Source organism: Ciona intestinalis, chromosome 7, assembly GCF_000224145.3.
Source record: "Ciona intestinalis chromosome 7, KH, whole genome shotgun sequence".
In the NCBI taxonomy this organism is placed as follows: Eukaryota; Metazoa; Chordata; class Ascidiacea; order Phlebobranchia; family Cionidae; genus Ciona; species Ciona intestinalis.
Genome location: NC_020172.2, coordinates 4,912,342 through 4,929,518, shown reverse-complemented (window position 1 = coordinate 4,929,518; position 17,177 = coordinate 4,912,342). Strand labels below are relative to the sequence as shown.

General features: G+C 38.6%; 1 protein-coding gene and 2 non-coding genes across 6 annotated transcripts in view; all 3 read left to right on the top strand.

The window, feature by feature from the left end:
• The first annotated feature begins 143 nt into the window (after nt 1–143).
• Nucleotides 144–17,177, top strand: part of zf(fyve)-4 (zinc finger protein) — a 24,466-nt gene continuing 7,432 nt past the window's right edge. Inside the window, exons 1-4 of one of the 4 annotated variants that reach the window (XM_026834925.1) lie at nt 144–699; nt 3,247–3,501; nt 8,295–8,979; nt 16,025–17,105. In XM_026834925.1, coding sequence (XP_026690726.1) covers nt 384–699; nt 3,247–3,501; nt 8,295–8,979; nt 16,025–17,105 — 2,337 coding nt within the window. In that variant the 5' untranslated portion in view covers nt 144–383. 4 annotated transcript variants of the gene reach the window in all.
• Nucleotides 15,841–15,922, top strand: trnas-gcu. Its single transcript has one exon. It is a non-coding gene; the product is annotated as a tRNA-Ser (tRNA).
• Nucleotides 15,926–15,997, top strand: trnaa-cgc. The gene has a single exon. It is a non-coding gene; the product is annotated as a tRNA-Ala (tRNA).

Below are 17,177 nucleotides of genomic sequence, written 5' to 3'. Positions count from 1 at the left end.
ACATATATGTGTCATAAACATGATTGTGTCGTAGTTACGATTAATTTGTTCATTGTTCTACTGAGCGCAGAACGCGATTTAAATTATCAGATTTTTATCGCGGTTATGGCGCTCAATCGCAGCGTGTCTTTGTGACGTCACAGACCCGCAACAATAGGGACGAATTCCCCGCCCGCGATAGTTAGATCTGGGGTTCCGCACCTTTCTCTCGCCAACCCCTTGTGACGTCACAATATCAGGTCGCGTCTTAGAGTTCCTTCGTTGTTAAGTCAGATCAAGGATTTTGATGTCAGAGTAGGAGATGTTCGATATTCACTCATCTTATGTGATGTCACACGCAGGTTTGTAGGGTCACAGTGAATTCGATTGTTACGTAGGTAGATATGACTCGATACGAAACGTCGAGCCACGCACTGCAAGTTGGCATGGCACGCTTTTCCTCTATGACGTCACCGAGCAAAGAATCAACCGAGAAAAGCCCCGTTGCATTAAACAATGCGGAAAGCTTAGCTATCACTAGTCATCGACCACCCAGCTACGTGCCTTCTTATATTAGACCTGCAAACGCCTCTTGTCAGCCCAACTATACGATCTCTATACCAAGCACAAGACGACGACAAACGCCGAGGTTTTCGCCAAGTTCTAGAACGAAGAGACAGCCAGGAGACCTCCATACTACAAGAAGACCAACCACACCAGGTTAGGAAGTTACTCCCTTGAGATTCTTTAATCATATTTTTATTACAAACGTACTTAAACCGCGGTAAATTACGTCATCGCATCAATTTTCTTGTCTGTACTCCTTTAAATCAGTTTCTTGCCCTTTTTAGGCGAAGATAAGGTTTGTAGCGTTCGATATACGGCAATGGGCAACTTGCATGAAAAAAACTATACAAAAATCAAAACTACGTTTTAATGAAATAGGTTGTTTAGGGTTCATATAGGCCTATAGGTCAAAACCCGTTAGTTTGCAGCACATTTAAACATTTAACCATAGTTGTACAACCCGGAACATTTAGTTCCTAAAACCCATAAGCGGAAGTATAATTCCACTTCTGTATTAAAATAAGTTCCTGCTGTAATTTCATTCAAAACCAATCGACGAAATCTGTGTTAAAACTTCCCGTTAAATAAGCGCAAGGAAGTGTCATTTAGTCGTCACAATAATGTTATTGTTTGTTTTACCGCTACGCCTTATGACGTCACACTGCTGCTTTATCGTAAAGAGTATATCCCTTTACTTAACAAAGTAATAGCGGTTCGCTTGTTTTTTATTTATTGTCATTTCCTTTAAAACGGAAGTTATTTTGTCTCCAACCCTTAAGCTTATGGTTAAGTGGCGTTTATTTTACTTTGGGCTTGGTCAGAGCAAACTATGGCTTAGTTATAGCGAAGTTAAACGAATGTTTGAATTAAGATTCTATTGTATTTAAGCGAAGTTGTATCTTTGTGTTTGTTTTAAAAGTTAAGTTGCCTAATCTCTGGTTAAGCGATGGTTAAGCATAGATTATGTTTATTGAAGATTATGTTATCTATGTTGGTTTAGTCATACGGATAATACGAGAGTGATGTACGCTGTAGTTTCTATAAAGAACTTCGGTTTGTGGCGTGCTTGGTTTCGGTTGTAATTGGTCGCTATGTATAAAATGTAAATGGTAATCAATGTGGCGGCTCTAAGGTCATTTCGCGTTGTAGCAGTTCAGTGTGAAATATCTTAGCGTTCAGTATGTTTCATGTTCTGTAGAAGACATGTATTATATTGCGTTGTGTCTGTTTTCATGAGTCATAATAGTCGATCTGTTTAATCAGAGATGTGCCAGTGACGTCACTTATATATACTTCGGGCCACGCTTTTTAGGATATGACGTCATAATAGCCTCTCAGCGCTTCGAAATGTTGTATTATTGTTACACCATAATACGCTCTGTGACGTATTCATCGTTTACAGCAGCCGAATCTTCGTGTTATGATTGGTCGACGTTAAGACATAGAAAACAATGTTGTGACCGCGTTTGAATTAAGATATTTACTTCCTAATTCTTAAGTTAACGCTTATACAAGGTGTGCAGCTACTTCCTGTATGTGACGTCATACCGTATGCAGCAATACGAAAGTTGTAAAGTCGAATCTCTGGTTGTTTACTTTATATATGATATCCAAACAACCATGTTCTGATTACTAAAGACATGTTTGTATAGTAGTTAGTTCAGCCAAGCGTCCTCTATGTAAGGTGGGAGTTATAGGCTAATTTGACTTATTACTGTCAGGCATATGAAAGGTTATACGCGTTTATTGTGTTATGGTGTTTAATAGGCTGCAGTGGTATTAGTGTTATTACGTTATGGGTTGATATGACTTTAAATTGATTGTTATAATGATATTGGTTGATGGTAATTTAAATTGCCTGCGTTTAAAATGCAGTTTGTTCTTTATCTACATTTTAGTCTTCTGCAGCGTTCTGTACGGGTTCACACAAAGTAGATACAGATTGTTAGTAAAAAAAAACAATTTCAGTTAATACAAAAAGACGTTTCGAAATGTGACACTAAGTTAGACTATATAAAATACATGTTAAACTCAAATATACATAAATGAGAGATAGAATGTGTAAGTTTTCGCAGCTTCCAAAATAGCCATGTTCTATAGATAAAATTCATTGGCGTAACTTGTAGCCCAAAAATAGACTTTTTTGTATGACCTCTAACACAATACTTTAATTACATTTACATCATTACTTAGTTAAATACCACCCCATATAGTTAACTCATGCGTTTAACTTGCACATAAATAGCATTTCACACAATGTTTCGTGGTACCAGATATTTAGCTGACGTTTCCTCGATTTTGTAAGGTTGCTGAAACATCATTTCGTACTTTGTAACTTTAGCACACCCTGTAGTTTCGTGGGGCGTTTACAGTTAATGAGAATAATGTCAGCTGTAGATAAAAGTCAGTTTATAGACCATCGTGGATATATTAATTCAAGATATGAACACCCAGGTAACGTGTTGTAATGTTTTCATTTTATATACGATGGGAATAAACTGTCTTTTGATGTCTATAGCGTTTCTTATACGTTATTTTACAGTACTCAGCCTGTTATAAGGTGCACTCCTAATCATTTTTACCATTAGAAGCTACTTAGTACTTATTTCTGTGCTTTTTTGCATCAACATCTCTAATGAAGTTTTCACCCAGCACAAATATTTTTGACGACAAATCTTACATTTTATGTTTATTTTACAGTGAATGTAAGAAGCGCCGTCGCCGCAATGGAACAACGGATTTCCAAAGTTGAAAAAAAGCCCAAGGTCACCAAACCAGCAGTCCGTGACGTGACATCCAATGACGTCAACGTTCGTGACGTAGTGAGCCGCAATGTGAAACCTCCCGACAGGCCACTGAGTAGAAAAGGTCGCCACAGAAGATCCATGTCGGACCCCAACCTGCACAAGACTTTCAGTCAAGTGAAACTACTGTGGGATGCAAAGGCGGAGACAGGTAAGCTTGTTTGGTTGTTTGTACGTTGAAGTATATCTTGTATACATTATAACATGAGTGTTTATACACCGCATGCCTATACTGTCGAGGTAAAACATGGGTGGCTTCTTATACACCAGACACACATGGTGTATTCATACACCTCATGCTCACCATCGAGTCAAAACCCCATAGAAAAATCTAGGGCCGCATCCAAACCATGCAATTACAGGCAATATTAGTTCAAACAAGCTTTAACTTAGTTGAACCGAAAGTTCTCACTGCATAATATTACTTTCGTTTTGTCGTTTACGTCACTGCGGGTTGTAAAAGTATAGAGTGTAATTCGCTTGGGGAGAGAAGTTGTAATGTTTCCGGTGCAAAGTATTTTATCATTGAATATAATAAGTGAGATTTGGCTTCGTATGCCGGCTTTAAAGGCAATAAGTTATACTCAAGGGCATGTGTGCTGTAGCTAAGCTTTGTTTGCTCAAGTTAAACTTTGGTTGTGCGAGTTTAACGTGAGCCAAGTGAGTTTTGAATCTCTAACACAGTTATATGGGGAACCACATAAGTTATATTCCAGTGGGAAGATTGGTGTTTCAATGCAATGTCAGTTTATCTGGGAAGATATAAAGAGTTAAATGCAGTTGGTGGTCTGTAGTTGGTGTAGTTACATGGCAGGCGTAAGGAGTTGTACATATCTTTATAGATAAGCGAGAACATAAAACAGTCAGGTTCTGGTGCTACGAAATATCTAACAAGCAAAATCGAAGTCCAACAAATAGTATAGCCTATAATATACACGTTATATATTTCGCCTAAATTACATCATCAATCTCTTATTCTGTTAGGCAGAACATTAAAACAGATTATTTTAAAACTAAGTGATCTATACTTAAGCCAGTTTGCCATAACAACCGCCCCTTTAAGGCGAACCGCCGTATTTTCGCTCACTTGTATTAGAATAACTGCCCTAGCCAAATTGACAAAATAAAGTTGTGTAATTTTGTAGTTTAAAAATATTTGTTTGGTGCGGCCATAGATAAATAGGTTGTTGTTCATTAATATTATTTCAGTTTACAGTTACACTGTGACCGTGTAATCTATATTATGGGTGGCATAGCTATAGATTTATTTGGTTCATTGGGTTAATTTATAGTAAGGTGGGGGAAGATGGGACACCTTTTCGTTTAGTTTTCTCTTTCCATTTGGTAGTGAACAACGAACATTCAATGAATTATAAAACCGTATCTTCACGACTTCCACAGACCGTTGTTAATTGTTTAAAACACGATCCGGCTATTTGGATATTATGTGTTAAAGGTGTCCCATCTCCCCCCACCCTACTACATGACGATATTTTAGACTCTTCAATGGTGGCGGTGATAATGATGTTGTGTTGTACAAAACCTGGCAGTCTGTGTCGTAATTGATAAGTGATGTTTTTGTAATCCGCTTTTTATATTAACACCAACAAATCTCAAAAGAGCTTTTTAAACTTGTATTTGAACGACGCAGTCGTACAGAAATAATTTTGTGTAACAAAAAAAATATTTAAGAAAAATATTAACAAAAGAATGCATTTTTCGGTAAAACGACAGTCATTATGACACGCTGTATTAAAATATTTTTACCCGACCCCGATGTGTGTTATACCACGTTTGTATGTACATATAGCATCTACATGACATTTCGTCACGTTAAGGTTAAAAATACCAAAGCTACACAAAGTCAGTTAACGATCATTCCAAAACCGGTTTCGATTTTCGAAAAAGTCGCACGCTAAATTTACCCCTAAAGCAAAACAAACATATCTTTCAAATTCAATAGACCGTAGCGGGTTAAAGCCAAGTACAAACGTTAAGTGCTGACGTTTCTGATCAAGAGAAATCAGTTTGTAACTAAAACTTCGATTCTGACGTTTTCCCATAGTTTTTCTCTCGTGGGAAACGGTGTCCGGATTATGTTACCAATACGGGGATTGTTGCCAACACGGGAGAGATCTTGTGAAAGTGGAAAGTTGAAGTTTTAAATAATTGTCCGGGGGTGAAAATAGTGGCAAGGGTCAAGTACTTTCAATGGTGTTTAGGACTTGCAATGTCTACGGTTACGAAACTAAAATGTTTACCCTCAAAATACGCTGAATGTATCCATATATGCGCACTGTTGAGCTGTAACGTGGGTGTCTTCTTATACACCAGACACACATGGTGTGTTCAAACACCTCATGCTCACTGTCAAGTTATAACATGGATGTCTGCTGCTTGTACACGAGACACACATTGTGTCTCATGCTCACTGTTGAGCTATAACGTGCTTGGGTGTCTTCTTATACACACATATTGTATACATACACCTCATGCTCACTGCCCCGTTAGGTTACACCCTTGGTACCAACTGAGCCTCTAATCAACTAAAGCAACGTGTAGCCGTGTAACGATAACATGTACAATAACACAACACCGTCATGTTTAAACGTGACGACAAATGAACGTTACTTCCCTGACATTGATTGATTACAACTCTCGGTTTTTGCGTGTGGTTCGATACGTACACGTTACGTCATTGTCAATGACATCACAACTGCATTGACGCGAACGTTTCGCGGGAAATTTAAGAGACGCTAAATAAACGGAAATGACGACCCGCTAAAACGCTTTATAAACAATGCCACCAACCGCAGCAATAACATTGTTACGGCACAGACAGGTTTATGCGGTAGTTATCAGTAATTAGCTTTGGTAGTTTTTAGTTTACAAGTTGCAAAATAATTTATGTCGCGTTTTATACCGAGAACAAGTGATACGTGACGATGACGTCACATCCTGTATATAGTGATGGGGCAATGTGTTAGTGCACGCTATTTTTGCTTCTTTGTTAAAGTGTCTATTGGTAATAACGCTTGCAGATCGCGGTGCCGAGTATTTAGAACAATCACCCAGTTCTAGAACTCGTTGATTCAGTCGCTTCGCCGCGATGACGTCATTTTTCGCGTCAATCGCTAAAATCTAATCTAGAGTTGTAGACTATAAGTTGAGTTGTATAGAATATATGTCTAAGTGTTACGTCACAACAGGTTATTGCATTCAATTGCTCCAGTGACCGTGTGACATCACAGTTTACTTTGTGAGATGTCAGAGCACGGTATTAAGGTCTTCCGGTAGCTAAAATCACGGAATTACAACTTAGCGGGCTATGTCGGTTCTATAACAGCTTAGTGTAGATTTTCAAGATATAAAATTAGAACAAAGCGTTAACATAGATCTGCTGACGGTTTTAGCTGGTGAACACTGGGTTAGGATGATACACTATTGTATAGAAGTAACAGTAGTTAAGTAATAGTAGTATAAGTACAAGAAAATATAGCAAGATACAGAATAGGTTATATATATGTATAGATTTACTTCATACGTGCTAGCATACGCCTTCACAGTTGCTTAGCGGAGGTCGCGTGTGTTTAATTATTACGTTGTGTGAGATCAGGTTGTTTAGAACGCTGTTCGTTTGTTCCTGGTATGAGTAACATTGTTATGTCACTATCAGCATTATGCGCTAATATTATGCTTAACCAAGTTATAAAGTTTTGCAATAAAGCTACGATGAGACATGAGATGGAATACAGCTTAATAAGAATAAACAGGAACATTATTATGACGTATTGAGTATACAATGAACATACATCTATAACAAGACAAAGTATTTTTAGGTTTTATCTTTTATTTGAGAGTAAGCGATATCTTTAGAGAAAAGATTTAAACTTGTTCAATGCGGTAACATAATATATTAGGGTGGGGGGAGATGGGACACCTTTTTGTTCCATTTTCTCGTCCTATTTGGTGATAAACAAAGAAAATGCCAAGACTTTTAAAACCGTATCCTCGCGACTCTCATAGACCTTTGTTATTTGTTTCAAACACGATCAAGATATTTAGATGTTATGCGCTAAAGGTGTCCCATCTTCCCCCACTCTACTATATTTTAGCAGTTACAGCATAACATGTAGGTAACTTAAAGGATGTAAATATTTACCAAGTATAAACGTCCTCGCTACAGTTTATACAGGATGTGTTATTGTCATTATGCTGTGGCGATATAACACCAACTTTCTAGGGAAATAAAAAAAACGCGTATTCGTGTAAAAATCTGAACACTATTGTTGAGAGAAGAAAGTAAAGTTAAATTTAACTTAAGAAAAATTTTACTGAAGTCTGTAACAAATATTGCGAGAAAACAGCTGGCATCGTAATCGTATGTAAACCAATTTATATTAGGTAGGGTGGGGGAAGATGGGACACCTTATTATTCCATTTTCTCGTCCAATTTGGTAGTAGACAAAGAACATTCATTGCTTTATAAAACTGTATACTCACGACTCCCATATAGGCATAGACCGTTGTTAATTGTTTAAAACAAGATCAGGATATTTGGGTATTATGTGCTAAAGGTGTCCTATCTTTTTTTTAAATAAACACGAGTTAACGGATGGCCATATTTTGTGACCGAAATAACATCTTTATTATCGACTGATTGTAAACTTGTAAATATTCTTGCGTTTGCTACCTAAAGAAAAGAAGAGAAACACGTATCGTCTTACCCCAACATGCTTTTTACAACCAATACAGTTTAAAAATTCGAACGTAAAGTCAGTTCTGTCTTACACAGCAATTTACTAGTCGATATAATGTTTATTGAAACAGCAGCGGTTGCTTCGCTTTTTACATATTCCTGCTGGGACAAGTCATATATAGAATAGCATTATGCATATGTGATATACCAAACACAATTTAACTTTCCGTATATGTTTCCCACAGATAAGAGAGTATATACCCCCAGCAGTCGAGCAGGGAGCGTTTCATCCGTGTCTTCTGTAGGGAGCAACTCCAGTCGGAAGTCGTCATCCAACTTTGTGAGTTGTGAAGATATTTCGGATTCGAAAAAGCGTCCCAAACCTCCCGAGGCCTCGGGTTCGAGAAAACCATTGCCTGCAACAAAGGTCTTTGTGACGTCACCTAAACCTTCAGTGAGCTCACAGAGTACATCTGTTGTGACACAAAGACGTTCTGTGACGTCACTCTGCAAGTCATCAAAGACACCGGAGACAAAAGTGACGTCATCAGATCAGAAGAAAATTCTGACGTCATCAGGATCATCCAAACTAACATCTTCATCGGAGAAAAATAAACTTTCGACAAACCGACAAGGCAGGCCAGGTTCTTCACCATCGAAAAACGCGAGAAGAGTCAACGAACGTCATAATCAAAAGACAAAGCGTTCTGTGACGTCATCAAACGTACCCGAGATATCCGTGCAACCGACAGAGGGCGACAAAGAGTCAATATCGTGGGTAAAACGTAAACTTTCGAGCAATTCAAGTTCCGGGGATACGTCATCAGTGACGTCACCGAAAAAGATGACGTCACCAGGCAAATCTTCGATGGTGAGCGAGAGGGCATTGGTGTTTGGGGGAGCGGGGAAAGTGACGTTTCCTAAACCAAGGTAAGACTTGATTAATTAATTAACTAATTATTTGATTAGCAATAACAAACGTCATTTACGTTATAATTGACGTGTATATATTATGACGTAATATTGTGGTGGATAATTATTCAAAATTATTATGTTGATAAAACGTCATGAATTGGATTCGAACCTTATTTGGAAACTAATTTCAAAACAAACGTTGTTGTTACACCGTAGTTACCATTATGACGTAACAGTCCTTAAAAATACCAAATTCAAGAATGACCGACATCAATCAAACAATGGAGATAATAGGAAGCGAAATCAATTATTTCGTCACAATGCACACGTTTCATAACATGATATATCACAATCAACTTTATTACGTCACAATAACTTCCGCTTTCAAGTTCATTATTCGTGACGTCATAATGAAATTGTTTTCGACGCGAAAAACAATCAAAAGGTAAAAAACATCAATCAGACAATTCTAAAACTATATACAAACAAAAACACAAAAATTAAATCGAAATTTTAAAACTTCAATGCCAAACGCTTTTCTACTCATGCGTCATAATCACCAATGCGTGACGGTGACGTCACAGGTCACATACGCTGTATTTTCGTCGCGAACAACCAACCACCGGAAATAATCGCGCGTGTCGCGATTTTGGTTCCAACTGTCAAGGTCAAGCTGTTATTGTAAATGTCACGTGGCTGGATACGTCATCAAGATATTGGAATAGCTACCGCGGGTTCGGGGTTGTAACAATGTGTGGTGTAAAAATGCCAATTGACAGTCATATATGCAGGGTAAGGTAACAGTAGAAGTCTGTGAAACATTGCTCGCCAATTTTCGGTATTTCTGTTCGTTATTGGGCCCGGTATTGGTCTGTGTCACAAACTTGGCCGTGTAGATATTTCTTTGTTTAAGTCTGGGATACGCTTTATTATAAGCGCTTCGTGTTGACGCTGTTTTCTATATTGGTTTCAGCAATTTTAAATGCATAGACTTGAAGTATAGAAACTGATGTTCAATGCAGAATTATTTCTGTACAGTTCATGGCGTTCAGAAAAGTCAAAGCGCGTATTTTACCATAGTAGCGTAAGGTAAGATGAAAACCGAGCACATATATATTTTCCCAAAACGCTCTTTTAGAGTCATGGAGATACGTTTTTTAATTCTGTAAATATTTTCTACCGAAGGTGGCGATAAAAGAGAAAGTACGAACCATTTTACTCCAACTTACTATATAGTTTGAAAACGTCGCTTATTTTAAGCCCAGTTTTCACTAAGCTTAATTTTAGTTACCAGACATCCAGGTATGTAGTATTGCGGTAAACAACTTGTTAACCTGCTGGTTACCGGCATGACCGATACCTAAATGGTTCAAATTTTGCGTCTGGTTTATGATGAGTCAGGTGTGCCAACCTCGGAGATAGAAATCTTAATCCGTGAGTTTGAGGTCGTCAAGGTTCATTAGGTTCATTGTGACGTAAGAAAGGGTTAAACTGCAGCTAGATGAGTAATTCATTGGTGGTCTAAGAAAGGTTAACTGGGTACGAAGCTCAGTGGAGTAACTATTTGCGTAATTTTTAGGACAATATTAGGACAATATTATTTAACTAATAGTCTCGTAAATCGTTTACGGTTTCTGTATAAAGGTGGCTGTACACAGTATACGGAATTCGTCCGTTTTGTCTGTTTTGTCCGGATTTCGCTGCCGCATGCGGAACTCGGTAATGGGTTTGCATACAACTTCGCAGGCGAATTCGCATGCCGGATACTGTGTACAGTCACCTTTAAACTTTTAAACAATGGAATATGGGTAAATGCCCTTTTCGAAAATATGATATATTTCACATTAGGTCATGAAAACCAGAGTTGGGTTCAAGTCCCGGTTAAGTATAAGGACCTCCGGTCTACTATTCATTAATTACAACAACATACATGTTATTGCAATGTAATTAATCATTTGATATTTAGTTCATAACTGTAATAAACATCATTAAAATTACATTATTTACACAAATGTTCCGATTTCGGTTATGACGTAACAAGTTAACGGCGCCAAATGTGCCAGACAAAGCGCATAGGAAGGAAATCTGGCCGGTAGCGAGAGGTGTAATTATGAATTAAGTAACTGCGAGTTATGTTAAATCGAGACATCCTTTAGTTGGTTCCTAACTCCACAGTCTGTACGGTAGCTGTCAGGTATGGAGTGTCTATAGCTTTGTTTACGTGGAAAAATGTTAAGCTGTTTTGCAGTTAGTGGTTTGAATAAAACTTGGACGGGATGGCTGATTGACATATTTGTAATGCTTTTTGTTAAGGTTAAAAATCAACTTTAACAAAAAAATAAACATTTCTTTATTTTTATGCTGTCATTTCTTTATTTTTTTAATATATAGTATTGTGAGAAAAGATGAGACACCTTTAGCGCAAAACATTTAATTATCCTGATCTTGTTTTGAACAATTAACAGCGTTCTATACATATATGGGTGTCGTATGAAAACGGTTTTTATAATTCTTTGGATGTTCTTCGTTTACTACCAAAAAAGATAAGAAAATAGATTGAAAATGTATTCCATCTTTCCCCACTCTACTATATAGGCGTTTCTTAAAGTTTTATAGCTTTGTGCCAATATTGTATTACAGGTTGTCCAGAAACTTAAATATTTATGCTTGTTCTATTTACATCGAGTTCGATGCAAATACGTTTTCAGTTGGCGCCGCATACATAGTACCTTGAATTATTTATATCTGCTACATTGAAATGCAAAGTGCAGGACGGCTGTTTAGAATTCAGGAAATATTTATATTTGAAGGTCGCTGGCGATGAGTGTTTTAACAGCTTAATAATTTCGTATTAAAATATTATATACAAGAACAGCTATAGCATAGGATATGAATATTTAATATAGTTTATTCTATATCAATTAGGCCCTGTCTTTCAGATTTAGGCCAGCGTTAGCTCATTGCCCCAGCACCAAGAATTTAATTAGCGTTTAAAGGTGTGGTATGTCTGTTTTGTAAATCATGTTAAAATTTATAAACCGTGTCAAAAATTGACCTGCCAACGCGAGTGTATTACGAATTGACGAAGATCGTACATGCGCTACTTTATTACGTCACGACGGTGCTTGACTCGTAGAACAATCGGTTATTATGACGTCATAACCGGATGACAATATGTGAATTAAGTACAAGTTATTTCGATTGAGATTTAAAGATTGTTACAACATAAAGTAGATTGTTAATCACGAATAGAAATCGATTCGTCACTTCTCGATCCTACAGTTCGAAATATATCCTGTTTAAAACGTGAGGTCTCTGCGTCGATATTATTATGTTTGTTTTTTTGCTAAAAACACAGTTAACTAAGCCTTAGAAGAAAGGTTATGTGACGTATAACCGTGTATGACGTGACAAGGAGGGATTCTAGAATAATTTCGAACTGTTTTGACTTCCAAGGAGTCAAATGAATTCATATTGTGTACAAATAGCGCGAAAATTAATTTTAAACAATAGTTTGAATACACGATGGTTGGGCGCGGTAGACAATGGGGCACTGTGGTGTAATAGTGAAGTACGCGTGTTACGCGAATTAACGAAATATGAGACGGGTGGTTTTGGTTCGTGAGATAATAGAGAAAGGTAATAGTTTCACTTAGGGGCAATTAAAGCGTACAACGGAGTGAAAACGTTCCAACGGTGTTTTGAATACACGTTTGGTTTCTGATCCTCAAAAACGAGAAAAACAAGCATTTAGAACAACACCTAATCATGTTGTTTTTAGTGGTTAAAACTTGTAGCGATGTTCGGTTAAAAACAAATCAACTTGGCCACGAGCTTGCCTTGTAAAGCGAGAGAAAGAGTGAAGTCAATTGGCGCCTACGGCCTGTATGGGATGTGAGAGCGTTCATTTGAACGAGGTGACATGTATGTGAAGTGCAGAGAGGTTTAGAATACAATGACGTGTGTTTATCGATTGGGACTTTTTGTATAGTTGGTGTAAGTTGAGTTGAGTTAAGAATTAGAGAGGTTTCGGCTTATTTGGACACAATGCTGGTTTTACCAGGTCACTGGTTATGTTTAGTGCTGAGGCGCGGTAGCTCTGATGTTTACACCACATTGCAGGTGTACTGGGTCGTAAGTTTTCTACTTCTACGTGATTTGGTTAGACGCCATGTAAATAGACGAATAATGAACCACTGTAGCTATAAAAATGTAAGTTTATAGTATGTACATTAGAGGCCATAAGACGAACGCTGATCGTTTCTGTATTTGGCTGTATGAGGTTTAGTTACATTGGCAGACGGTATATTGAGTGAAGCTTATCTGGCAGACGGTAGCCTCATATATCTATCACTGTCAGACAGACAGCAGATACTGTTTCGTATCTTTGATGGAGCATTGGGTGCATTTCATGGAGTGTATGTCTGTCTGCTTTGATATTATACGTCTTACTCTATATGAGATGAGAAATTTTGGAGCTCTCACAGTACATTTTACAGTACATGATTTAAAATGCAGTTGAAGGACTTGAAAATGTAAAAATGTATCATTTACATGCAGACTTCGCGACAGTTAGAAAACAAGCCATAAGCATGAAGGTGATTTCACCGTCGAGACAGAACGGGCGGCAATCTGTTTTTGTCGCAACCAGGTCTCCAATAGATTGCCGATTGCTCATACAGCGATTGGTATCTGCACAATACCGGTAAAAGTGCTGGCACGCAACTTGTAGCTTGAAATGAGTAAACAACTTTGGGAAACTTTTACTTCAAAGACGGTTAATTAATATTTATCAAACTTAGAGAGTTAAACCCTCACAGGAAAGTCTCTAAAGCGCTGAATTAGAATAGCCGAGTAAAATTGAGCTAATCCTAGCTTAGTCTTAAGATTGCCAGCTTTATTATTACTTGCGGTGGAAGTAATCTTTTGTAAGCGTGTTTAAAATTTGAAAACTATTTTCCTTTGATGAACAAATAAACGCCGGTGTTTCCTAACAAAGAGCGACTTTTACGTGATAGAAGCACTGTGGTAGCATAATTAATTAGTTTTACCGCCAAGAACAAGATTAGCTGACCTTCAGTGACGTAATTTGACGGTAAGGTAAACTTTGGAGGTGTAATGAATCACGTATGTCTTCAGTGATATATGTTGCGCCATAGCAGGGAATACTTTGTACATTTTTTCGTGTTTTTGGCCAAGATCAACTGAGATAAGATATATTATCTCGATTTAGGAGAAAATTGTTTGGTATTTTTGTAGTACTAGGAAATTATTTTAGACCTCTGCAGCGTAATAGTTAAACAAATACATATTTGTTGGAAACTTGATGCGTTGATTATATGATTATTACGTCATAATCACAAAAATTTACAGACAGTTTTAAATCTTCGCGTGAAGCCGGGATTTGTGTCGATGTTTCTTCTATCTATGACGTCATATATTGCCGATATTTAAGATACTTGTCCGCCCACAGATAATAATTTAGCTTGTTATGTAAGAAAAGATAACATTTTACCCTAACTGCCATGGCCCCCGATATTGCCGAAGTCCCACTCTTTTGCTCCCCGTGTGCTCCAAAGAGAAAGAAAAGAAACAAGTGGGGTGAGAGAAAAAGGTCACCCAAGGCCACAAGTGCGGCTTGCTTTAACTTCCACGCTTTCTTCAAGAAAACCGGGGTCGGATGTTCCATATTTTGTTTTGGCGCGGGATGCAGGTAATAGTGACGTCACAAAGTGTTATGTTCAACAACAAATTAGCTTCGAAACCGCGAAATCGTGCGCTGAGAAAGATGGTGTAGCGATCCAGTTGATAAAATCATCTCTACCGCGAGTTTTTACCGTCGTTAGCTTAAGGTGGTTGCCTTGGTAGTCTATCCATCCCATGAAATAAATATACTTACATAATATGTTTCTGCTTAAAAGAGCGTAGATCGCTAACATTTTAAAATCGTGATATAAATTGGCGTAGCATTCAAAGAAATAACCAAACAAACGAAAAATAACTAAAAAACAACTGTCATTTTGACACGAAATTTTAATAAAAAACTATATTTTTATCGGGCAAAAATCATACCCTGGCTATAATTAGTATAATAGGGTTTAACATTTTCGGTCATTTCGCCACCTTCTAATGCCTTTGGATATTTTGGCACCGGTGTATGTTGTTGAACCACTAGGGGATAAATATCTCATCAAATTTCGATCAATCCAGGTCAGCGATATCCGTGCCTGGCTCTTTTCATAGAAATGTTATATTTATTTTAACGCGGCCGTTGATTGGTCGGATTAGGCTGGCTTACAACGTCAGCGCGATTCTTACGTCACAATACACAATCGCGTATGCTCGGTTCACCTGGTTGAACTATGACGTCATTATGTTTTTAAGAAAACTCCCACTGGAGTTAAATGAAGAGGTTTTGTTACGTCACAGTAAAAATATTTGTCTCGGCATAGTTTTGTAACAATCACAATTATGTTCGTAAAAATAAACGTTTGTTTTTACACTATGACGTCACAAATAGCATTGTGTGGGCTTCTATCACAACAAACACTACGCGAAAGTATAAACGCTAAAATTATGACGTAACAATTTAATCACGTGTATGTCTGGCGATGTTGATTTCATTCAAAGATAACAACACCCACTGTGTCGTAACAATCACAACAATCGGGAAATACTCGCCAACAATTATTGACGTCACCATCGTGTTTCCAACTAAATCTTTGCATTGATTTAAAAAATTTAAAGCAAAACAAAAATGACTGTCTGGTTCGCTTGCCGTCATGTAGGGTATAAAGATTGCCCAGTTTACCCTTTTGGTTAAAAATATTATAGTTTTAGTACGAGAGCCAAATCATAGTCGCGATGATAGTAACAGACGAGGTGGCCGAGTGGTTAAGGCGATGGACTGCTAATCCATTGTGCTCTGCACGCGTGGGTTCGAATCCCATCCTCATCGTTTGGGGATGTAGCTCAGTGGTAGAGCGCACGCTTCGCATGTGTGAGGCCCCGGGTTCAATCCCCGGCATCTCCAGTGTTTTATTCATTATTATACTTTTAGATCAAATCCGCCATCGCCGCCTTTTCAGCGTCGTATTCTGGCATCGGAAAGTTCAACGGGCCAATCAGTGGACACCACAGACTCCAGTGACGTCACAGAGAACATCTATGACGAAATAGACAAAGTAGACGAAGGCGTCGCGAAGCTGCAAGCTACCGCGTGCTCTCAGGACGATGACGTCAAATTGCTGGTGAGCAGTTTAGAGAAAAAGGCCAATATGGCTCGAGAGAGGCGACTTAAGAAGCAGGGATCTTTTGACTCTGCATCCGAAGATGACCAAACCGAGAGAAGAGAAAGTTTTCTTCGTCGAAACTCCAGCGCTGCATCGCGCCCCGTTACCAAGCAACCATCTACTAGTGGAAAGAGTTCGCCTTTTTCAATTGTCCACACCGAAGCCTCTATCTTCGGGGTTTCCCCGGAAAGTTCTTCTTACGGAGATTCCGACGATGACGTAAGCAAAGCGATCGGACGTCGTCGTGCTAGCTCCCTCCACCGGATGTTTGACGACAAACTTACAAAGGGCACGTCATCAACACCCGGAAGTCCCGCCTCTACGTCACGGAAAAACTCCATGAACACCCAGAGTCCGTTACTCCGGCCGAACCAACTGGATCTAATGCAGCGACAACGATCTAAAACAGAAGGAGACAGGATTACGAACTTAGTAACCGGTGATAACAAGGAAAGGAGTAATAGCCTTGGTAGACTGACACCTTGTGAGGGCAACATGACGCCACCTCAAATAAACACCCCCCAACTGCCCCCTAAACCTCGACCCGGTAGCGACGGATCTTCCGCTTCAACGGGAAGTGACGTAAGCGGGTTTAACCTTCTTGCTGAATACGATAAAATCGCACAGGAAATAACATTAGAAGGACAACAATCATCATCGGGAGGTAGAGACTCCGGTATCAGCGTTTGTAGAGATTCTCTCGCTGTCCCGACATCGATGTCGGATCGGGAAAGTTGGAGTGATTTCGACAATAGCGACGACTGCGAAGAGGGTTCAGTTGGTTCTCCTGAAAAAGTGGCGAACGAACCGACAGCCGTACGACCTGCTACCCCGCCTCCACCCCCGAAGGTAAATACACGTCTTTGATTATGTCATTAGTTGACGCGTTTTACCCCCCACACCATTAAGTATGCTAAGTTT